This window comes from Protomyctophum parallelum, assembly GCF_964188405.1.
Source record: "Protomyctophum parallelum genome assembly, chromosome: 6".
Classification (NCBI taxonomy): Eukaryota; Metazoa; Chordata; class Actinopteri; order Myctophiformes; family Myctophidae; genus Protomyctophum; species Protomyctophum parallelum.
In genome coordinates, this window is record NC_139701.1 from 13,993,335 (window position 1) to 14,018,690 (window position 25,356).

At 42.5% G+C, this 25,356-nt stretch overlaps 1 protein-coding gene across 2 annotated transcripts; it reads left to right on the plus strand.

Moving 5' to 3' along the window:
* Window positions 1–669: 669 nt before the first annotated feature.
* arrdc2 (arrestin domain containing 2) lies at window positions 670–12,660 on the plus strand. 2 transcript variants are annotated; one of them, XM_083766545.1, is made up of 8 exons: window positions 670–722; window positions 1,096–1,356; window positions 8,080–8,297; window positions 8,782–8,884; window positions 9,225–9,481; window positions 9,829–9,991; window positions 10,158–10,318; window positions 10,873–12,660. In XM_083766545.1, the coding sequence occupies exons 2-8, from the start codon at window positions 1,098–1,100 to the stop codon at window positions 10,924–10,926; spliced, it is 1,215 nt and encodes a 404-aa protein (XP_083622671.1). In that variant the 5' UTR covers window positions 670–722; window positions 1,096–1,097; the 3' UTR covers window positions 10,927–12,660. The 2 variants fall into 2 exon arrangements, with proteins under 2 accessions (XP_083622671.1, XP_083622670.1); XM_083766544.1 differs by lacking the exons at window positions 670–722; window positions 1,096–1,356 and adding an exon at window positions 6,441–6,867.
* Window positions 12,661–25,356: the final 12,696 nt, after the last annotated feature.

The window sequence follows — 25,356 nt, forward strand, 5'->3', positions numbered from 1 at the left end:
CTATAGCCTGGAGGGACAGAAGCATTGTGGTTGGTTCGTGCCAGACAACTGACCATTAGGTTCCCTATCAGTGTGGGGTAATAAAAAACGATTTTTAAATATTTTGTGCGATTATGTGCTAGTATAGTCATATACCCTAGATAAATTTGCTGTTAAATTAGAAACTACAATGAATGAAAGAAAAAATAATATAGCCTATATATTGTAGTTGTAATCCACATTGTTATAAATGTGGACAATGTTTTTACCTATGTCAGTTCTATAATTTTATCCGGTGATTATTTTGTTGTTGATCTTGCATGCAGTCAATTCGTTTAAAAATAGTGAAAACAACAAATCTACAAGCTCACAACACATAACGTGTTATGATGACTATGAGCTTGTAGGCTAGATATTACAGGTTTATCAGATTAATCTATTCTGTCAAGTGTCAATCATATAAAAATATCTATTCGTTTTTTATGCATTGATTCGTTCATTGACACGTAGAAATAAAAATAACAGACTAAAAAACGTGTTTCTTGATTATTCCATAAATCAAAAAGAGTTCGTCAACCAATTAAAGTGCGCACGACCGACCGTCCCCCTGCACTATGGGATGTAGACTGTAGTTTATAAAACAAGACTTGTGGAGCGTCTGCAGACAGTAGCCTACTGTGTACACTGTACAACACACTGTGTGAACTAGTGAAACTGTGCGAGCTGTTATAACGGAGCCTGCGGTGAGTGGCACACGCACGCACACACTTTGACAAAATGCACGTAAATAAAACAAAGAGGCGACATTTGGCAAATTTGTTGGTCATGCAATTATATAGTAGGCTGTAGCCGCTATGTTTTCCTGCAACGGACGTCTTCAGCTTAATTATTCTCGTTTTCTATGGTCTTATAACGTTTTAATAACAATCTGTATCGTATTCAAATATGCTTTTAAATGTTCTTATTTTGCACTCTTTTAATGTTTTGTGTAAACGCTGCAAATGAACATGTCTTCAATGTCTTGTCCTTGTTAAGTTGTTAGAATGTAAGAGCTAAACTTGGTTTAAACTTGGTTGTCTCTGTGTCCATCATCATCATCATCATCATATTCATAAGGAATGGCATTTCGGGCCATAAAGAGCTTCAGGCTGGTGCTGGACGGGCCAGAGGAGGCGGTGTACAGCAGCGGGGAGGCGGTGACGGGCCAGGTGGTCCTGGAGCTCAACCGGGACACACGGGTTCGCTCCATGCGCGTGCTGGGCCGCGGCGTGGCCACGGCGCACTGGCTGGAGAACCGCAGCGTGGGCATGAACTCCGTGTACAACGACTACACCTCCAAGCTCACTTACTTCAGGAAGAGACAACATCTGATCCGAGGTCAGTTGGGGGACGTTATGCCTCGTTTAAAAGACTGTAGTGTAGACGCATCGAAATGTGGGTTTCTTTTTGAGTGGTGCCTTGCCTTACGGAGCTGTGTGTGTCTCTGCCTGGGTCAATAACTGTGTTATTCTGTTTTAAAACACCTTTACATGCAACATAATGTACGTAGATCGTTGTGTGTATAGATGTGGGTGTGTTGTTGGCCAAATACTACATTTTGCCATTTTCCATGTGAGGTCAGCTGCGTCAGCAACAATGAAACCATAGTTTTGCACCTGGCTCCGAGGCTGTTGCATGGAGATGAGAGAGAGAGAGAGGAGGGGGGGGGGGGGGGGATTCCAGCTGCACTCTGAACTAGCTAACCTCCCTCTCTCTCTCTCTCCATAACCCTTAATGTTAGACAGCAGTCCATTAACCTGGCTCTGTCCAAATAAGCAGTGTCACGTGTGACCCAATTAGAGCGCTTAATTTATGCTCCGTCATATATGGCAGTGTCGTGTGCCAGAAATAGCCGACATACAAGCTCGGTACAAACCTTAGAGTACAAACACGTGAGCTTGTATGAGCTTGTATGTCGGCTATATCTGGCACACTACATGCACCGTCATAATGATGAAATAATATAATTGGGGCAGCGGTGGCCTAAGGAGCGCCCTTGTTGCGGAAAGCTTGCCGGTTCGATTCCCCGGATGGGCAAGGAAAAATCTAGGTTGGGAAGTGATTGGTCATCACTCACCTAACACCACTGAAGTGCCCTTGAGCAAGGCACTGAACCCCCAACTGCTCCAGTGGAGCTGCTTAGTGGCCAACAGTATAAGACTGTGGATGTTCTGGTCAGCTCCCAGGTTTGAATGTGTGTGTCTGTGTGTGTTTCTAACGCTGAACAGGAGTTCATGAACCTGCATGGCTCTACAAATAAACAGAGGACAGGCCCGGTGGTACGCGTGACCCCAACTATAAGTCTTACGACGAGACACACGGCTCATCTGAACACTGAACTAAACAGAAAAAGTTCATTACTACATCAAAAGTAATCAACAAACTATAGCCTACTATAAAAACTGGTCTAAAATTGGCAAATAAGAGGCAAAAATAGTGAATGAGCATGTAGATCTGCAATGTTCACAATATTTATCTGTCGGATCGAGTCAAACTAAATGTAATGCCTCAACTCCTGCGATTCCAAGTGCTTGTCAGGGTGGGGGTCCACAGTTCAAATAGGATTATTTGGGCTGGTCACTGCCTGAAAAGGTTGAGAACCAGTGAACTAAAGGACAGCTAAGGACATAATATAAATAGACTATCGGTGCTGACGGTAAATAAATAGTGAGAAGGGGGTTAATGTTTCATTGGGAAACTGACTACGTCACACTTGAGTTGACTTTTCTAAAACTAAACTGAGCACGTAGCCTTCCCTTTATTTTTATTATTCATCACATGATCCCCTTTGAAAAGTGTCAACACAAATCTTCAACTGGTGTTGAGCAACCCAGTATAAATGATGATTGTTTATGTTTGTTTATACTTTTCTGTTTTAGTTTTTTACCCAGATCAGACAAGACTGAAGTCACAGTAGTTGAGTAGTTATGTGGCAATAATTTGACTCCAGTGCATTCATTACCATATCTCTGGGACAGCTTTTTCATGAAGTTGTATGGTGATATGACAATCGGGAATGGTTTTTTTAATCACAATGACACAGCTGCGTAACGCACTTCTGAAATGGCACAATCTAGCCCACTTATACTGGCTATCATATGTCGGGGGGGGGGGGGGGGGGGGGGTAGATGACAGTTGGTGACAGTGGAATGAAGGGAAACTGAAAAAACAAGGAGAGAAAGAAAGAAAGAAAGAAAGCTTGAGTGACTGATTTTATTTTGGTAAAATAAAATACAAGTTTCAACATAGTATAACTTCAACCCACTAATAAAGTGTAAGGATACACTTATTTAGTTATTTCCAATGTGGTCCTGGAATAAAGAAAGAAAGGAAGGAGGAAAGAAAGAAAGAAAGAAAGAAAAAATAATGTCAGCATTAGCAGACAGCTGCAGCCACACAACTCAGACAGGAGGGGGCAGGCGGGCTCAGGATTTAAAAAATGCTGCCTCTGTCTCCTAGGCAACCAGAAAAACAACACGTGGCCCCCTGGTGGCCCCACTTCCTCCACTATGCATGCTGTTCACAGTCTCTCCACTGTACCGTCACTATTTAGGTCTTTAACCAACCCACACAGGCTGATGTAATGCTATGTTAACACTAAATATAGAAACATAGTTAATACCGTAACCTTGCATCATGTTGAATGCAGTGCTGTGTCATGATGTTAGACAGTTGTTGCTCAGTCAGTGTATTTCAACTTTAGACAGTATGTCGTTATACTATCAGGCATAAACCTTATTTTTTTTAACTTTTTGTTATTGTTTTTTGTAAATGCATGCCCTACTTCATCATACTACTGCGCCACTAGCATGGTAAGCATTCAGGGTGCTCTTACATCATGTTGCTTGCAGTTACTGATTTTTAGTCATCAGGCAGAAAACCACAAACCGGAATTAGAAGTACCCCAAATTCCCCATGATCAAGGGCATCGTAATGTTAGGGCCTACCTAATAAAAGCCTCGATGCAGTGTATGAATCCGACACGTTTCTTCAAGTACGTCTTAGAAATGTTCATTTGGTGTATCCATATTTTATTACAACTCACAAGACTAAAAACAAACAGGGGGGACCAAAACAAAGCGCTGCCGAAATGGCCAGAAATCACAAACGGGAATAAGTTTTAAATATATTATATATATATATATATATATATATATATATATATATATATATATATATATATAAATATATATATATATATATATAAAATTTAAATATATTTTACCATACGGTCTAGACCGGATCACACAGCGATTTAGAGAAACAGACAAGGCTTTCCTCCGAGGTGACGCGTCACACAAAAGCATCAAAAGTAGCAGATCTACAAGCTTGAAATGCGGTGCAACGTGACATGTTTTGAGCCTGTAGATGTGCTACTTTTGATGCTTTTGAATTTGAATCCTAATGTACAAGCTCACAATGCGTTGCATCGCAATTCAAGACACTGTGGGCTTGTAGATCTACTATTTTCAAAAGATAAACATTATACATTCTGCATAATGAGTATTAATACTTTTGTACTTTTTTGTAATTTTTAATTCCAGACTTTTACTTGTATTTCTACATTTATAGTTTTACGTGAATACTTGTTCCACCACCATTCTGATGAGAAATATTTGTAAATATTTTTGTTTTACATAGACTATTACAAAAATTATTAACATTAATCATATTTAACATATTTTTAATATGATTAAAAATTGTAGCAGATTGTATTTTTCTGTTAGCTTATTAAATCAAATGTGTTCACATAAGATAAGAACATCATAACGTATTACTAACTGCAGTCTGCACTCGGATATCTCCATAACCCAGGATGAGGCACAAACAAGGGACTAAATTCTTTTCGCTCCTATGCCACCAAAATGTGGAACACCAACAGTCATTAAGACATGTGAATCCCTTGACTCCTTCAAAACCGCTCTCAAAGGGCACCTACGGATGGCTGCAATTCGAAACTGGCCTCTGTAAAATCTGAATCCCCACACCCCCCCCCCCCCCCCCCATCTCCCCTCACTGTATATGTATCCTTTCCCTTTTTGCTTCCTATATGATGAATTCCTGTTCTGTTCTTTAGCTACATAGAAATGTCTATTTGTATGTCTCTAAATGTTTTGATGAATTGAACAATGTGGACCCTGTTGTAAACAAGTGTAATGCTTAATTGGGTCGTCCACTCACAGTTAACAGTCTTTGTATGGAGTTTGTGCTTGAAATGTACTGTACATTCTGCAAACTGTTAATAAATATTTCAATCAATCAATCAATCAATGAGGCCCTTGCGGGGATTGCACTTGTCCACCGCCAGATGGCGGTAGAGCTCATCTACCAGACAGAGTATGAAAACACTTTCTAGGTTCCCACAGCTGTTCAATCCCTGCATGAAGTTATGAACAAAGGATTGTTGATATCTATCTACATATCTTCCAGGGAAGACGATCTCGATTAATTATCTAAACAAACAGCACACATCGCTATCAGTTGCTGTCCACAAGAATAGTAGTCTATTTAATACAAATATGGGTGCTGTTTAGTCTGAATGAATGCAGTCTGTAGGCTTCTATGGAATCTATAAACTAAGCTATTACACTGTGACGACGGGCGGTGGCGGTAGAGTGTCTCACTCTATCACTGGGGAACAAAGACGTAAACAACTTTATTTTTCTCACACGAGGAGCTCTGATTTGAAGCTCAAACTGGGATTCTAAAGTTGTAACAAACAAAGCGGCCTCAAAGTAAAACATGCAGTAGAGTAGCATAGTGCATACGATCCGGATGATCCGTGCAACAATGTGTCGATGGGCGTTTTGTTGTTCAACTTAAAGTAGAAGCCATGAAACAGTGTTTATAATTCATGCATTGTGATTAAAAAGGCCGGATTTCGTTTAAGTCCCCAAATGTGTGCAACAATAGTGACAAAATGTTCGAAAATTAATTAGTAGAACGGTTTCTCAGTGGAATTGCGGTGCCAAATTAGGTTCCATTTAATTTGTAAGTTAAGATTAGTTTTTACCTCGCATGCACTGATATTCACAAACCCTGCAGCAATATAAATCAACTTGCACCGTGCACGCATTTAGAACGTTTGCTGTACGTTGTGTTCAAGTGTTACGAAGTTGTACATGTCTGTCTCCCCGGCTGCCTCATGCCCAGTATAAGCCTTGTTTTCGTCTTAAGAACCTGTAACCATCAATCAGCCAAGAGCCGAGCCGAGGCAGGCAGGCCGTGTTTTCTGTTTTCCTGCCTCTCATATCTCCACACCCAGAAAGAGAAGATGTTTATTAGGCTGCCCTGCAGGCCTTACATAATAAACTCCGTCCTCCCTCCTCCTCCCCCTCCCGCTAGCAAGGCGTGCAAAAGCAACTGCAGCACATCTAGACCGCACACAAGTTGTTTTGCAAACCAACCGAGAAGATCTCTCAACTCAACTCATATACAGAGATCTGACACAACAAGTTTTGGACCTAAAACTTGCTCAGAGGAACAAAACTTTTACAGACGCGATCGGAACTTAAAGAAGAGAAGGAAGAAGGAATCGCACATTTTTTGTGGGGAATATATTATATGCCAGAAACATGATTTTCGACAAATTGAAAAAGTTTTACATAGTGTTCGACTCCCCTGAGATCGACGCTCCTCCGGTGTTCAGCAGCGGAGACGTGGTCTCCGGCAGGGTGGTGGTGGAGCTGACCGGGGAGAGCAGAGTGGAGTCGGTCAAGCTGCACGCCGAGGGCTTCGCGAAGGTCCACTGGACAGAGTCTCGCTCGGCCGGCTCCAGCACCGCGTACACCCAGAACTACAGCGACGAGGTGGAGTACCTGAACCGCAGAGAGGTGCTCCTGCAAGCAGGTCAGGATCCTTGATTGATCATTGATCAAACCTTTATTTTATTTTAAAGGATCTACATCGTTCTCCGTGCACAAAACAAAATATGGACCGGGATGACCAGGTCTGTAACTCTGAAAGTGCAAATGGATCATGGAACCACCAACCATTTGCATACTTTCAGAGTTACAGTCCATTTGGTTTGGGAACCTCGTCAAGGAACTTATTGGACCCCACTTTGAGGAGAAAACCTCTGCACGAACGCCTGCAGTACAGGCTCCATTCATTTGAGACCCAGGCTCATAAAATGGAATAGTGTTGTTGTTTCCTTGTGTCGTGCAATTAAAACAACCATAAAAGTAATTAAAGTGTCTTTTACAACGTCGGCAAGTGTGTACTTTGTCTTTTAAATTGCAGCAATCAGTGTTCGATAATGCATTGCTAGTGAAGGCATGGGGGCTCTAAAACAAACCCATTTAACCCATTCAAAGGGGTCTGACAGCAGGGTTTATTGTTAAGCAAATAATATATGTAAAGTCTGCGAGTAGCATACCGGTAATTAAAATGACAGAAAACACAAAGAACCATCAACGAGTTGAATTGCATTCGTCGAAGTGTGGTTAACTTACAACACAACTAGGCTCCTACTTTTACAATGTTCTTTCTCTTTGTGTACGTGCCTTCTGCCTTGTTGAGAAAAACATGCTCTCTAAGCACAATGGAGAAGGCACCACCCCTTTGTGCAAGCAGAGAAGCAACCATGTGATTGTTTTTCTCACTGTGTTGTTCCACACTTATGCACAGTCATGGAAAGCAAACTGTAGGCCGTGTGTTGAGGTGTTGAAAAGTGGTTCGCAACCTTTTTATTTATTTATTTCAAGGACCCCCATTAGGACATGGACCCCCATAACTATCTGAGTCACTGAGTGTACAAATTCGTACACTCAGTTACTGTCCTGTAAGGGAGTCAATTTGGAACATTATCAATCGTTTTGCCAGGGAGCCAGTGGAACACCCTCAAAGGACACCTGGGGGTCCCTGGACCCCACTTTGAGAACCACTGGTTCTATAACAACGGAGAGACTTTATTTGAACTTAATTTACTCTTGGCTGTTCCAATGTGAGTCATTTTAACTGGTTGAATCGCAGCTAAACTGTTTTGTTTAGTACCATGTAAACATTCCTGTTATTATAAATTAATAATAACGTGTTATTATTTTTTCTTCTTTCCCTCAGATAATGGAGAGCTGACAACGCTCCCGGCGGGCAGACATGAGTTCCCCTTCAGTTTCCAGCTTCCAGAAGAGACTCTGGTGACGTCCTTTGAGGGGAAACACGGCAGCATTCGTTACTGGGTGAAAGTGAAGCTCCACCGGCCCTGGGCCACTGTCAAGAAGATCAAGAAAGAATTTACTGTCATCGAGCCCATCGACATCAACACACCCACTCTACTGGTAAGAAAATGGATGCACTTAGCTGCACAGCATATTATAATGTTATACACATGGAAACTCCACCGTTGCTCCTTAGGAAATCAATGTTTTCATATTTAATCATTTGTTGCTGTCGTTTGCAAAAATGCTTGCTCAGAAAATGTGGGGTCTCTGTAAAATGTCTTGAGACAAATTGTGATTTGGCACTATAATAACATTTTGTAATAACATTAAATAACATATAAATAACATTTATAATAACATTTATAAATAATTAAATATAAAATAATTTGAATTGAATATATATGTATATCGGATACAAATTTGCCAGCATTAACCAGAAATTACATGGTGAGAATCTGCGATATTCACCCCATATGCATTATCATTTCTCTGATGAAACAAACTTGCTGAGCTTAATACTGTGACAAAACCTTTTTCTGGTTTCTGCAGAGTTTTCTCATTCATGTAAACATAAACAATGCTTGTGTTTTGGTCATTTCAGGCTCCGCAGGCCGGCACCAAAGACAAGATGGCACGGGTGTGGTACCGCAACTTTGGACAGGTGTCCATAACGGCTAAGATCGACCGCAAGGGATACACGCCAGGTGAGAGCTCATTTCTAATTGATGTCCCATCAGATTCCCATCAGATTCACATGGGTAGGCTAAAGAATAGATGAAAAGTTCTGGGGGTGTCGATACGCTAGCTAAAAGTTCAATACAGGCTCTTATCCTGAGCGACCTAAAAGTGAGAATAAGCAGAGTAAACACGGTAAATATCACACAAGTGGGGTGCAGAGAGAACAGTGTAGTGCCTCCTAAGAAACTAGCATCACAGGTAAACATTGAACTGTGCATCTGTCTAAACAATACTTGTCTTAATCTCTTCACCATGACGGAGCCACAGTCCTTAATCTCTCTCTCTTCCTCCCGCTGTGTTTTTCAGGCGAGGTGATCCCCGTGTTCGCAGAGTTCGACAACGCCACGTCTCGCTCGGTGGTGCCCAAGGCCTACATCACCCAGACGCAGACCTTCATCGCCCGGGGCACCATGAAGCAGAAGCGCTCGGTGGTGGCCACGCTGAGCGGCGATGTGGTGGGAGCGCGCCGCAGGGAGACGTGGCACGGCCGCGCCATCAAGATCCCCCCTGTCGGACCCTCCATCCTGCAGTGCCGCATCATCAAAGTGGAGTACATGCTCAAGGTAAGGCGTCGCTCTCTCCAGTCTCGTTGGCCACTCGATGCAAGTTGAGCATTTAAATACATGATTCGATTTGACATTCTATATTAAGCGTACAATTCGATAACATTTTCAATAAATCACACTTGCCAAAATGAATTGGATCATTCTAATCCTGGTTGCTAGGTTAGACAACCCGGACGGTTGCAAAGTACCTTCTTCCATATCGATTTTAATGTCGATTTTAAATCAGTTAGATTTGTTTGATACATTTACACCCCTCGAGAGCATGTATTTCTACAACAACAAGTTCATTATGTTCCAACTTCCACGTCATTCTAATAGTGGCCCCCTCTACTGCTTTTCCTCAGGTTTGTGTGGATGTTCCCGGGACGTCCAAACTGTGCCTGGAGCTGCCGCTGGTCATGGGCACCATCCCTCTGCACCCGTTTGGAAGCCGTACCTCCAGCGTCAGCAGCCAGTACAGTGTCAACCTGGAGTGGCTTCGCCTGGCCATCCCGGAGCAGCCTGAGCGTAAGTCTAATATCTTGACTCATTCTCCATATTTTAACAATTATTTTTCCTTAAATGAATGTCCTACTTGATCATACAACAGCATCACACAAAAGTATTAAAAAAATAGCAGATCTGCAAGCACAAAAACCCAGAATCTCACTTTTTTTGTTGTCCCTTCCCTCAGCTCCTCCTGACTACAGCTCCGTGGTGACAGAGGAGGAGGCAGAGCAGCGCACCTCCTCGCCCCCTCCCGTCCCGGCGGACGACCTGAGTGGGATCCTGCAGCGGCCGCTCATGGCTTTTGTCCAGGAGTTCCGCTTCCTGCCTCCTCCGGTCTACAGTGAGGTGAGTAGCATCTCCCCGCCGGCCGCACACACCAACCACGCCGCTTATCCGTCAACTTGTTCGCTTTAGTTTTGGGTTAGTTGTTGTTATAGACATACATCACAGAGGGAAAAAAGAGTCTAGAATAACTTTGAGTGAAAGTGAAACAATGAAAGCTCAAGAAAGAGTCAAACTGAAAGAGACTGAATATATTACAGCTTGGATAGTCAGTCGATCAAAGATCTTTTAGATAGATGTATACTTTATTAGCCCTGAAGGACTGCAGAGAAAACCAGCAGTACTAACAAACCTATGCCTACTGCTTTGAAAACCGAAGGGCCATCCTCCTAATGCTCTTTTAAAAGCTCTGAATTGTACCCAGTTCTAGTACATTAATTTAATTTAGATGTTACCAGATATACCAGTCGGCTGAGATCTGGCTGTGTAAGGCTACAGCTTGAAATATTTAGCTATCAATATTTAGCTATTTAGCTATCAAACAAATTAAATTGATGTGTCTACAAAGTATTTTATTCTAGACTCTCATCCATGTTTTGTCTCCCTCCTGCATCCAGGTTGACCCCAACCCTCAGCCTCTGAACATGAGACCTCGCTGCATGACGTGTTGAACTACAAGCCCCAACCCGAGCCTTCAGCGACGGCCCGACTTAAAATTAAAAGTGTAAAAAGACAACGAACGAATCAAGAGATTTGTCTTCTCCCGGATCACGTCTCTCCGAAAATGGCCTCCGGCCCCTTGTGGACGCGGCTCCAGTTGTTGATGAGGAGAAGAGGGACTGGAGAGCCACGGAGAGGTTGGACGAGAAGAGAGGAGGAGCTCACAGGAACCTTCTGTTTGGTGGAGAAGCTCCCCAGACCCACCCCTGGACTCTTTTCCAGCACAGAAAGACAGAGGGACACGTTACTGTTGTTAAGTCAAACAAAAATCAAGAAGGATGTAACTTCTCCCCACTGGTTCCTGTTCCTCCTCCCCCCAAGTGATTGTTCTGGCTTTTTGGGTTAAGAAAAGCCCATGGAACTGTCCTCCCAATCAACGAATCCCTCAACGAGAAGCTTGCTCAGAGTTGGATGGAGCTTGGGACATCTTGTTTGTTGGGGGTCTTAAGGTCACTTGATGTTTATACGGTGAGAGTTAGGAGTTGCAGATGGGTGCCACAGACCACCAATGGTTTGAAATTATGCTTTGATCCGCTCAGAGCTCATCTGCAAGTGAGCGAATTGTCTTCTCATGATGACGCCAAGAGAGAACAATTCACGATTTAGGCTTTTAGCCTTCGCTCTTACACAGAGCGGCTAACACAAGAACCCTAGTCAACAAGTGTGTTATTGTGTTAATAATGCGTACTTTGTGACTAGAGTGGTCTGCCATGACCATTTCTACTGTTAATCAAATAGATAATGATGTAAGCACATGTCTGTAACGTCATGGCAGAGGAAGGTGAGAGCAAGTCATCAGGTATACACGTTAGATTTAAATTAATGCATGCATCGCAGGTAATGATATGCAAAAGGGAAAACAAATGCATATTTAAGTATCTGTGGAAAACAAATGATTGCATGTGTTTGAAGGAGCAGCCGTGCGCTCTGCGGCACAAAGATAAAGAACAAACGGTTTAATTGTTTTGCATGTGAACTAATTCAGGAGATTTTGCTGTTGCCAGGCCCTATACGTGCTCATAAAGTGGTGCACACGTTTTGTTAAAAGGTGTAAGCTTGTCTCGGGCAAACAAAAGACAGTGACATGTGGCCGTCTCCTTGTAGAGCAATAACAGATGAGAGGTTTGTGTTGAAACTAGCACAAAAAAAAAGAAAAAGTTCACAGATTTGCTTTTCCCAGCTGCTAAAAAGAGAGGCGGTGGCAGGAACTGCTCTGAGCCCGCTGGGCAGGACGCTTTGATGCAAGCCAGATGCCTCGTGCCTTTTTTTGTGTTCTACAGCACTGTGTGTGTGCGTGTGCGTGCGTGTGTGTGACGTGTGTAAGTGTGTGTATCCGGGGCCGTGTGTATCTCACAACACGCACCCCAGTACCACAGTGATGCCTTAAGAGCTGTAGAGAAGATGCCACTTTGTATGGAAAAAGAACATTCCAACTTGAGGATTTAGGTTTTTCCTTCTTTTTTTTTTCTCCTTTCTTTATAATATCCTCACTTCCAAAAATAGTCTGTATGGGAGTTATGAGTGAAAACTGCAGGGTAAAGTCGTTCCACCGTAGATGTTACGGACGCAACGCCTTCAAAAACAACGAATGTATTTTATACAAATGACTGTTATTGATTCTCTGAACTTGCCAAAGTTTTGTAATTGGTTTTTTTTCTAATAAAAGACGTTTATAATAACTCTAATTTCATGTTTACTTTACTGTTAGAGAAAAAAAGTTTCTCAAATCTGATCTTTAGGACTGACTGTCCAAACTACAAGACATTAATTTGCATTGGTTGCTCTATAGCATCTATCATACTGTATAGACAAGCGTGAGTAATGCTTGATTTATACTCCGTGTCACTTGCTGAACACGGCAGATGTTATAAATTATATCATTATAGTATAAATTAGACGGACATATCTTTAGAAATCTTATTTGAATTGCCTTTCAAATCATATACAGTAGGCGAGTGTTTCAATTTGGATCAAATCGGCATGTGTTCGTTTTATGTTATGTTTCAGTTTTATGTTTTCAAACCAATCTGATTCCAATTTAAAATCGGATTTTTGGATGCCAGTCTTGAGCATATACTGTACCAAGAGACCACAGGCATTATTTCTGCCCCGCAGTCCCCCACCCGTGCCTGAGTGGTGCATCATGTGCAGCTGTATGCATGGTACAGGACAATATGTTCTACAGTTAACTCGAGTAAGACGTATCATTGCCAAGGGCAGGGTTCGCTGCAGGAATGCTCCCGCTCAAATGCCCCTGAATCAAAACAACCGTGCTAATCTGTGATGTGGGTCTGATAGCGTCCAGATTGGGCTATATCAATGTCTTACATGAACCTTGAGTGGTTCATGTATGTTTTCTAAATCTAAGTAACTGAAGCTGTTAAATTATTCCGGTGGTGCAACAAGATTTGCCTCTGTGATTTAGTGGGGTAGAAGAAGTACAGTAAAAGTAAATGTACGTTACTTACCAACACTGCTGACTATCATCATCAGCAGGTAGTTGTACATATGTATGTAAATATGTGGAAGGCAAGGAATCGCACGATTTCACAAGATTGTTTACACATGCTCTATTTTTCTAGATGGCATGAGGTTAAAGAAGCGATATACAGGTATGGCCAGTAAAGAATTAATTCCATATGTTGATCTAACCCCCCCCCCCCCCCCAATGCCAACGCACCAGCGCTCGCCCAGCAGTCTGCCATCTGCCGCCACCCAGGCGGATGCGTGCACGCAGGGCAAGGTCGCTTCTCGCCACCCAGGGCGTCTTACTGGTGTGTGTAATTGTATGGACAATTAAAATAACAAAACAACAACATGGAACCTGCAAATGTAAATGGAACCGGCAACTAACTGATGTTTAGAATAAAGTTCCGGCTGCTATTCAGCCAGCTCTTTGTGGAGGCCTTGCAGTTAACAATGGAGTAAATTGAATGAAGGCTTGCAGGTAACCTGTTCCACACAACTGAGGATAAACACATCATAGTATCATAACATCCTCTTTCTACTGTCATTTTCAATGGCAGTTTTCATGAATGTTTCCTGACTAGTTTGTTAATAATGAGTCTTATACAAAGATGTATCATGTCCTTGGCATGTTGTCAGGTATGGAGGTGTTATTTTGTGTAGTGTGTATGTTCAGTCTCACAGCGAGCACTGTTTTGCACGGTGGGCGTACGGTACATACTTGAAACAGAGCGTGGCCTATATTTAGGGGGGAAATGCACTCTGTGTGTTTTATAACAGTCCCAATTTCTTGGCCTAATAAGCTGTTGTCCAAACCAGATGCTCAAGTTTTTAGGAAGCAATATGAATAGTTGGTGAGAAAAAACATTTAATGAAACAATTTCTTCATCTTCCTTGGCCTGGTTTTCAAAGTTTTTGTGCGCAAGGCAACAAAAGAACGAGTCCAAATCTCAAGGCACATCATAAGCATGTAAAACAGTCCCTGTCCCAGAAACACTCTTTCAAAAGAATATATCACTGCCAATAATAGCTGATGTACAAGTTCACAACACTATGGAGCACGTGTTGTGAACTGTAATTTAGCTAAATGTTTTTAATGTATGAATAAAACAGTTTACTAGAGACTGCAGAAGTTGACTAGAAATGGACCAGGTCCAAGAAGCCTGCAATACATTGCTTTTCATACCACATGCTGCAGACTGCAGTGTGTTTCTATCTTTGACCACGGGTAGCTCTGACCTCTCAAAATGCCCTATGACATTAACACATAAAAACGTAACAAATGAAGTTACCATCACATAAAAGGGCCAGAGCTGCCCATTGGGCACAACATACGCTGTAGAGTGCATAGCTGAAATTTGGCGGAAGTATAGGGGGATTTGGGCGGAAAAGCCACTCAAGGAAATGACGTTGACGCTTTACAAATCTGTTTACATTCTCCGTGAATGAAACAAGTAATACAAGAAATATTGTATCTGGGGGAAATACATCTGACGGATGTTTTCCGTCCCAACATTTCCGCCTATGCACTCTCTGCCTTATATTGTGACCAGGCCTTTCTCTTCGCAGATGAGTGTAAGGCTGGGACCGAGGCTACCCGAGCTGTGGAAAGGTTCTCCCTTGGTCAAGACCTGACTGGTTCCATGGCAGGGCATTCCCACGTTTACAAATAGCAGCACTGACTTAAAGGGCAAATAAACTGGGGCATGGAGGAGTTTGCGAGTAGTGTGCGACTGTGCACGGCTGTGTGCATGTCTACGTGCATGGCTGCGTGCGTGTTCCCATACATGTATGTGTGTGTACTTGGAAAACAAATGGTCAAGCATCCCCATGTATGTGAGCAATAGAAGTGGTGAGGACACATTTCTTGGTCCTCCTAGAGGACCAAGAAACGTGTCCTCACCACGTCTATTGCTTGGACCTAGACCAAGCTAGTGTTCCCTAACTGTTCAGACCGCGAACCCCCAAAATAATCATATTTGAACTGGGGACACCCCTCCCTGACAAGTGCTTGTGTGGGAGGGGGTGTCCCCAGTTCAAATTCAACTTTTAAAACCTTTGTAAAAGTGGAATGCATTGGAGTCTATGGGCTCGTGCGAGTACATGAAGTCATGAACCACGTGACCGGGCTGCTTTCTGCCCCCCTCAATATCGCAACTCTTCTATTAGATGGCTCTGCTCACTGCAAGAGTGAGGTTGTTTTGAGCTGGTATTTTGGCATGAGACACTGGCGCGCAACTGAGCATATAAATCAGGTTTCTGTGTTTTACAAATCAGCTAGGCCAAACATACTGTGTTTACTTATTTTTTCTCCTTGAATGAGAGAGTGTGTAATGTCTTCCTGTCGAACAGGCTACAGAATGTGTGTATATTTTCACGTTGGGATGATCCAACTCTCTGACAGTAATAAAACCATGCTCTGAGCTTTTGTCACAACAAAGACACAGTGTTTTTATCGTCTGCCTGTTGCTTTGACCCTGGGGACATTCTGGGCTTCTTTGGAAAATCTGGCGCCTCGGCAACTGATTACTCACAGCGGAGATGACCAAACTCGCCGTATATCTCTGCTGGGCTGAGTCCATGTTGTTGAATTGAACCAAAATTACCCCTTTTCTAACTTCACTTCCAAGGTCTTTTTTCATTTTTAAGCGCAATATTATGGTTAAAGGGGAATTGTCAATGTCTGGGCATTATCTGCATGGCACCAGCAGAAACAGAAGAATGTATCCTGCACATGATGCACATCATTTCCTAAAGCTATGAACCATCTTGAACCAACGTATTTCTCTTAAAAAGGTTGACCATTTGAGCCATACAGTTCCTACTCTGTAGCCTGGTAAACTGGCCGTGTGTATTCACATTATCGTGTGTCTTCTGCAGACCGGTTTAGCTCCAAAGACTTTTGCATAAACCAAAAAGTGGAAGAGCCAATCAGCACCACAGGGCTTGTTGATTGACAGCTGCTGATTTGTTCTTCCACTCTTTGGTTTCCAAATCATAAATCGTAAAACTCGAATATCGGACAGACCCGTCTTGAGCGCATGACTATGGAGATACTGTATAACGATTTGCAGGATTTTTTGACAAAATCTGGAGGAGTAATATAAAAAAATGTGTTTTACAAAAGCCGGCCTCCTGGTGGCGCTATAACAGGCCGTTCTGGAAATTTTGGGGCAACGGTTCATCGTTGGCATCTAGGGAGTGTGTGTGCAAAGTTTGGCATCGACCGGGTTAACGGTGCCGGAGATTAGCTGGTAACGGACAGACGGACACACACACGAGTGCAAAACATACTCTCTCCCCATGCCTTCAGCCTGGTGGAGACAATTATTACATGTATGTTTAATGTCACACAAGGAAAATAATAATAAAGTGTAAAAAAAAAACACACCTGCATTAGGCTACAAGAAGACTACGTGTAAAAAAGATCTTATTTTGATCAACGTTTACCGGTTAGCTCTCCTACAGTGCAGCATGGACAAATTGTATCCAGTGATAATAAAATATGCCATGGTGGTCCGTGGCTCAAATGCAGGATAAATAGTGGGCTTTGATATGGAAAAGGGTTGAAAACCACTGGTGTAGAAGGAAACAAGAGAGCACCAAGTAGGCTACAGAACCAACTCATGGCTGTTTGGGTTTGAGTGCAGGTTAAAAGCCTGCCGCTGCTATAGAGGTGATCACATTATTATTAGGATCCAGCTCAGGTTGTCATGAATCCTTCCCATCCTAGATAACACAGGGCAGGAAGAATAACAACCCCGTAGGCCCCGCCCTGGAGACATGACTGTGACAACGTTGTGTCAAGGTTGGCTGCAGGAAGCAATTTGTCCTGTTTTTCTTTTCTTATTTTCCTTCGCAAGATTAGTGTACATTCCATCAGCACGCGTGCACGCACTCACACACGCACGCCTGTTTTTCCTTTATTCTGGCCTATCCTAGATTTCAGCATGAGTGCAACACTATTTTGAGGAGGAAGACAAACTGACACACTGTTGTGTCCCAGTCAATGCACGCATGCATGCACGCACACACACACACACACACACACACACACGCACACAAACACACGCTAAACGTAACCTCTGGTTCTAAACCCAACCTGAATCCTTTCCAGGAAAATTGTCCTCACAATGTCTAGTTCTCACATCCTAATCTCTCTCTCTCACTCTCTCTCTCACACACACACACACACACACACACACACACACACAGTCATTGTGACATTTCTGAACAGAGTCTGTGTTGTGTGTGTTGTCTGCTTGGAGAGGTTGCACGCGGAACGGTCCACGGTCAGTCAGAACAGTGTTTTGTCTCTGGAGAGAGAGAGAGACACACACACAGAGAGAGAGACAGACAGAGAACGCAGACAATCATCGCCGACTGTCTCGTCTTTGAATGCCTCAGGGATTTGCCCTGAGCGCACCATTATTGTCCCACAGACTGGACACAAAGACGTACTGTCCCTTTAAAAAGGTAATGGCCTATTATGAAAGGGGCAGCTGTGTGCTGGCCAGGACATTTGTTCCTAACACCACACCCTGATCCAGATTCCAGACTGTTAACTGCAACGTGCACGCACTGATGTGAAGGCTGTTAATGCAACGTGCACACTTTATACTGGCAAGAATACCATTCGAGTCGCCCATTTACCAACTCGCCCATAAACTCTGCCTATAAACTATTCCTAAACTTAACCCCAGTAAAAGTATGCCTAACCCTAAATGTATTTCTAACCTTATTCTCAGTAAAACAAAATAAAGAATACAAGTACCGCCACACCGAACCTGATACCATGCACTGGCAATACTGCCCTACAAAGCCAAAGTGCATTTTTGAATACATACTGTACAGAACCCCAAAATGGGTTTCCGGCATGAAGGGGTAAAACACCAAAAGGGGTTCCCGCCCAGAATGCCAGAATGGGTTAAGTCGAGAAACTTGGGTTTAGCAGTCAAACTGTGTTAACAAACCTCAGCAAAAAGCATCAGCAAACTGAAAATCTTTAGCTTTGATTTGAAAAGAACAGAGTTGTAGCAGACCTGCAGTATTGTGTTGTTCGTTCCGGATATGTGGTGCATTATTATCAGCATTGTTGTAACTTGTACACGCACAAAACGAGAGCTAGCTAGGAAACATACAGCAAGAACAGAACATACAGTACTGTACAGTGTACACCACACCACCATTGTTCCAAATGCTTCCAATAATCAGTCATTCACTTTCACAAACGTCAGCATAAACAAACGTCAACATAAAACATAACCTCAGCCTAATTACGCCATACGGACATTCAGAATGGTTTGCACATTGTTCACATGAGCATGACATCACAATAGAGCTGTTGGTTGTTTACAGTGGTGGAAGTACTTTATTTTTCTAACTTTAAGTAAAAGTAGTTGTAGCAATACTGAGTAAACGTGCAAAAGTATTGGCATCAAAATATACTTAAAGTAGGCCTAACAAAAGTACTCATTATGCAGACGGTCCCATTTAACACATTGTCAAACATATAAATGGATAAAAGTCCTTGAAAATAGTATCTACCAGCTCACAACGCGTGTATATTAGCCAAAGAGGTCTGAATTGGTTTTGTAATAATAATAATCAAACTCTACAAAGTAATCAGTAACTCAAGTTTTCAAATAATTATAGTGTAGTAAAAGTACAATATGTGGCTTTGAGATAAAGTGGAGTAGAAGTAAAATGATTGAAAAGTACTCACTCAAAGTACTGATTGCAGCTTCTTCCGGCGGTTAATGCTCATTTAATAAATCTAATCTCAAAGGCCCTTTCTACAGACTATTTATCACTTTTTATTGTTTTTGGTTCGTTTGAACTTTTACTTTGATTCTCCATTGTTTTAATCACTTGCTGGAAGGGCTATAAATATCATTATGACAAGTGCTGAGTCAGCGTTACCATGCACTTCGCCAGCAGTGCAAATCTTTTATTAGTCATTATCTGTTTATATGTTTGTGAATTTTTTTTGCTTGTATTTTAGTGCACTCTGACTCTTTTTTAAAATGATGTTAAGAAAATGAAAACATGTTTTTTTTTGTGAGTCGTGGGAAGTTTGCCCTCGTTTGCAAACGAGGGCCATGAGAGGAGAACATTCTTTCTATGAATGACTCCTTTGATGTAAATGGTGCATTTATAGCACTTTTATCCATGGTGCTTTACATATATTGTGCATTATATTTACACACCGATGGTGGAGGAAACCATGCAAGGCACCAACCTGCACATTGGGAGCAATTAGGGGTTTAGCGTTTTGCTCAAGGACACTTCGACACTAACTCTGGAGGAGCCCGGGATGGAACTGGCAACCTCACGGTTTTCCCAACCTGCTGTTCTACTGGCCCCTGAGCCACTGGCGCCCATGTATAACAAGGCTGGTCCCTCAGGACCTCAATCGGAGATGGTATGATGCCTGTACTGTAGCCTGTAGACGTGTTGTGATGACACATGTGACGTCACTGGAACTCAGCCTTAAACAGCTGGTTAAAGACCTGAGGCGCGATTCTCAAAATGCGCTGTGATCTTTGAATAGCCACCGCTAAAATCTAAAAATTACACAGATGCTTTTTAATGTGTTAATACAATGGTGTTCAGACGTATTAAGGACCCCCGTAACTATGAGAGAATACAAATGGAACCAAATGGACCGGTAAAGGTCCATTTGGTTCCATTCAAGGCCAAATACATGTATATTTATTTTGTGATCCATCCACCTGTCACTTTGTGCTCTCCTGTGTTTATCAGCAACACAAGTTAATTTTCAGCACATTCTTATCTAGTCTCAGTGTAACCATGCAGACGATTACATCATCAATATCTGACCCCCAACCATCACACATAAACTTCCATTACAGCCCAGCTAGAGCATTACTGACTTCTCTCTGTCAAAACATGGACATGTTGACTAACCTTGTTGCTGGATGTTATCAGTGCAGGTTCTGACCATGTGAGACTAGCTGCGTTTGACTGGGTAGGACTGGCACACCGGCTAAACTATGTGCAGAGCACTGCAGACTTGAGACTGCACTACAGATTCATGGCAAAACAATGCTAATAAACAGCTTAAATTTGGGAAAAGGTAAACAATTGGCAACACCTGCTGATCGATTACCCTTGGCACTGCTCTCTGTCACTCCCCCTGACTCCACCCACAGCAGTCTTAATTGAGTAAGTGTTCACAAACATGCAAATAAACAGGAACAATTTGGGTATAGTACAGTATGCTTCCTCACTCCCTTCACTTCATATTCCAATGGTCAATATGGCCCATGTGCAAATGTAGGTTGTTTGGTCAACCCACGGAGGAGAAAAAACAGATGACACATCATGACGGGACAGACAGCTTGTAGATTGGCTATGTTTATAGCAGCATTTGGTGTTGAGGTGAAAAAAGGAGGGTGTCAAGAGCAGACTCCTGGGGGACCTCAGTGAACAAGCATGACAGTAGGGCAATGGTATTATGGCAGTCTGCACACATGTGATGCTGGAAAAAGCAAGTTGTATTGCTCGTCAACATTTCGATCTCATTCGAGCCTTATCAGTCTGTGACTCTGACTGAGAGTGTACAAATTGAACCATTTAGTTCTCTTTGTACACTAGCTCTAACAGTTATAGAGAGCTTGAAATTGAAATGGTTGAGAGGAGAACCACTGCAGTAGAGTTGAAGTGGTTAAACACCAAAACATGGCAGGTATTTGACTTGACGTCACATCATGCTGTACAGCTGTGGAAGAGAGGCCAGGCCAAGAGCAAGAGCTTAGCTGATGTTTTTGGGGAATAATAAAGTGCTTCATAATTCCACTCATAATAGCTTCATAATTCCTCTGGATGTTATGAGATTTCCGTTTCCTCCTCCAACGCTGGTGTTTACATTCCCCAGGGAAACACCACGCTCGCAGCTCCTCTGGCTCTCCATTGGTAGAAAGTACCGTAGCTAATTACATTGACTCTACTGTACTTTATCACAACTTTGAGGTACATTAACTTGGAGTTTTCCCTTTTTTATTCTTTAAACTATGGTCCTATTTTATACAATACTGCACTATGGTCCTTTTTTATACTTTGGTTATTTGAAAATAGCTGATTGACAAGCTCACAATGCAATGCGATGAGACACTGCTGTGAGCTTCTATATCTGCTATTTTTATTGAAAATAACAAACATTTTTGAAAGATTTGGAAAAACTGTGAAATGGGACATTCATACGTTTACTTTTGTACTTTCACTAAAGTCCAATTTTGAATACATGCATTTTACTTGTAACCGAGTATTTCTATATTACGGTATTGGTACTTTTACATAAAGGAGCAGCACATCACCCATTTTCAACCTTATCTTCATACAGTTGGTCCTCACTAATTAATTTAACGATAAGATGGCACTATTTGTGTCGAGTCACCCCGCGTCTCAGAGGAGGGCTGTGGACAGTTCCGAAACCTGACTACCATTGACAAGTATGACCTTTCATCCCCACCTGTTGACACTTTTGATTGACAACCTGACACAGCTGGTTTTTTATCAGACCAGAGATTCTCAAAGTGGGGTCCAGGGACCTCCAGGGGTCCCTGGAAATAGAAGGTCTACAAGCTGGAGACCCCTCGTCTCCAGCTTGTAGACCTTCTATTTGATAAAATTAGAGAATTGCACACATTTTCTCTTATTAGTTAGGTCAAACTAGGGGGTTTTCAAGATTCTGAATCCATTGCAAGCATTCGTTTTGCACAAAAAACACTCCTTTGCCTAAAAATGCCCATAGCCGTCATCACAAATGTGAAGAGGTCAGCACATTTGGGCTATATTGCTGAATTTAGCCCAAGGAGTATTTTCGTGCAAAACTCATGCTTGGAATGGATTCAGCATCATGAAAAACCCTAGTTTGACATGTCACATGCTACTTAAAGTATAATGAAATTTTGAATGATTTGCCTTAATATATTGGTTGATAATGGTACCCCAACTTTCAGCAGCTTTCACAAAGTTTCCCAAGGGAGTTGGGTTGGAACACATTGTTCTGTGATAGTAGACACCTTTATGAACACATCTGTGAAGAAAGCTAGTGGTAAGCATTTCTTTTGCAGATTTGCCACAACTTAAGCTAACTTGACCTAACTATATGGAGGTCCCAGGCACAAAACCTTTTCAAGTGGGGGTCCGTGGCCAAATACATATCAATTTGAACCACTGACATACACTTCCAGGGTTTCTCCTTTGTGGGAGATTGAGCCTGGCTGATGGGGATACCTGCAGCAACCGAGCCCCACAGCCCCACTCTCAAACCGGGCCACCTGACCCTCACCCCGTGTGTTTCGTGGAACCGTGTGTAATTTTAGAGGGGTACAACTGTACCGTGGACAAGCTGTCCGACAGAGCAGCGTGTGTGCGATGTGTTCCTCTCCCTGCTCTAAAATGACACCCCAAATATATGCCCTGAGGTCAAATCAACACGACAGCATTCAAAGACAACATTGGATGTGTTTTAGTCCATAGCTCATTCATTGAATAAATGTTTTATGTATTCATTCTAGATGTTTAGCTTGTTACAAGGTGGTGGAGTTCTAATAGGCCTGTTTTCCGGTTCAGATGACAACATGGGACGGCAGAAAGCAACACAGCTGCAGCTAATCATGGCTTTGTTAAGTCCAGTTCTGTCAGTCACATCTGATTTTGTTTTGTGATGACTCTTTCAACCATGCACTTGCAACATAATCCCTTAAACTGCACTACAACCTGAAAATCATTGCTGTGGACTGGACTTGAGATGTATATAAGTGTGTCCGCAGACACGGCTGTGTCAATGTGCAAGCATACACATGCAGTCAACAGTATTGACAATGCAGATTGTCACACCCCGCCATAGACATAGAAAGGTAGACGCCTCCTTTGGCTCTGGGGCATGTGTATCTCGAGAGGAGGCAGGCTTTTGTGGAAGCATAGCAGAAGCTTGCCAAGCCTCCGCGTGCGCCTCGGAAGGGGACGATCGGTAGGCCAATCAGACACAGGCAATTTAAATGTTTGTTTTTTCATTCCAATAAAGAATTTATAGGTTCCCGGAAAAGACACGCTGTGATTGGCCTGTAGTCACTTGAGTGGTAGTTATTTGCCCCGATGGGATTCTCAGATTGCTTGAGTGGTAGCGACCTTCCACCCTTGACTTCCTCCTTATGCTGGACACACATTGCTTCAACGAACTGCAGCGGCCAATGAGGCATCTATTTGTTTTTCTATCTATGGTCACACCTATCGAAAATCCAATGACCTAAATAAATCCAATGTACATTTAATTAGCTGCAGTTATTGTGTTTATGGAGTTTTAGGGAGCCTGGCATGTTTTTAATAATATGCTGAAGTTTTTAACCTGAACTGGTAAACAAACTACAAAATCAACAAAGGGTTTCATTACCCTTTAACCCTTTAAGACTTTGGTTGGTGTTGTTGCTTTGTTATTTTGTCACTTTGTTGTTCTGCGTTGTTCCGTCTTTATCTGTGTCCCATTGTTTTACATCTCTGAGAGGCTTATTGTTTGTGGCTCTTTGAGCAGACAACAGAGAACCGCTCACAACTCACAATGTCACACTGAAACAATTAATTAATTTGAACAAATATTATAAACGGTCCAATTAAAGGAGAGCCGTCGCCGCCATGGAACACAGCTGTGCTTTATGAGATTTTCCACAAACACTGATAATGATATTGAACAGGCTGTAATTATGGGATTTCACAATATGTTGCGCTAATGTTGCATTCCATTGTGTGTTGGTTGGTGTATTGTGTCGTATGCATGCAGAGTGTCATCAAGTTGTACATAAATTAACCACTTTATAACCCCAGCATCCATATTCTGGGGAGAACATAAACCCAAAACTTGCAGATCGACTCACTATATGTCTTACGACAAAGTGATAATCTATAAGTGCCACAAATCAATCCTAGCATATACCTACAGGGTACACACATGCAGTGAGTGGCAAATCGAGTGGCAAAGTGAGTTTGACGTCATTTAATGCAATCAGACACTTTTCTGTTTGGATGTGTACGTGGGCTGTCAAGGCCAGGAAGTAATTTTTTGCGACTCAATAGTAGGCGTTTCCACATATTTTCAGTGAAGAGATTGTCAGGAATAGTGAAATTTAAATAGTCTACTAACATACATTTATAATTATCACAATGCACTAGACCGCTGGGAGATGGATTATTGCTGAGGTGGTGCGCCACACTTACCGCACGACCCAAGCCATGCTACTCATACGTTGAGTTGGCAGGATCGAGCTCATGACCTTTTGGTCCAACGGTGAGAGCTCTACCGACTGTGCTATACCCGGACACAAATATAGCTATATGATATACTGTATATGTCACCGTATGATTGGAAAACCAGTCAGTTTTCACCTGGCGGAGACGCACTGTCTGCAGGTGACCTGAGCCACGAGAGGCACTGCCGAGCGCGCTTGGGTGAGCGGGAGCCTCGACCCGCCGTGGGGGATCGTGGGAGGTGACTCGAAGAAAACGACCACTCCTTTTTCAATATACCACAGTGTCATTTAAAGTGGTTAAGCGCCGCTTTTCCCTGCATGCATCCGTGCATCCAGTTAATGCTATACTTAAACCCTCTAGTTTAGACTTAGTAAACTGGACCTAAGTTGGCTCTGTATGGACCGCTTTTTTCAGTCCACGCAAAATGTCTTCGCTAAATAGGCAATATCTGCAAGCTGACAACGTTGGTTTACAAGTCTGGCACTTCGTGAGCTTGCAGATCTGCTATTTTTTACTAATATTCCCGCAACGTTTCGGCCTCGTCTTCGGAGTTATCTTTTAGCCTGATAGCCTGATGAAGGCCGCATGAAGGCCGTATAGGCCGAAACGTTGCTGGTTCCCTATTAAACATTTTCACTGCATTT

Bases quoted from the DNA above. Each gene is read 5' to 3' on its own strand.
- arrdc2 (XM_083766544.1), top strand. From the start codon at position 6,594: ATGATTTTCGACAAATTGAAAAAGTTTTACATAGTGTTCGACTCCCCT. The intron at 6,868-8,079 runs GTCAGGATCCTT...TCTTTCCCTCAG, and splicing joins AGAGGTGCTCCTGCAAGCAG to ATAATGGAGAGCTGACAACG. The intron at 8,885-9,224 runs GTGAGAGCTCAT...TGTGTTTTTCAG, and splicing joins CCGCAAGGGATACACGCCAG to GCGAGGTGATCCCCGTGTTC.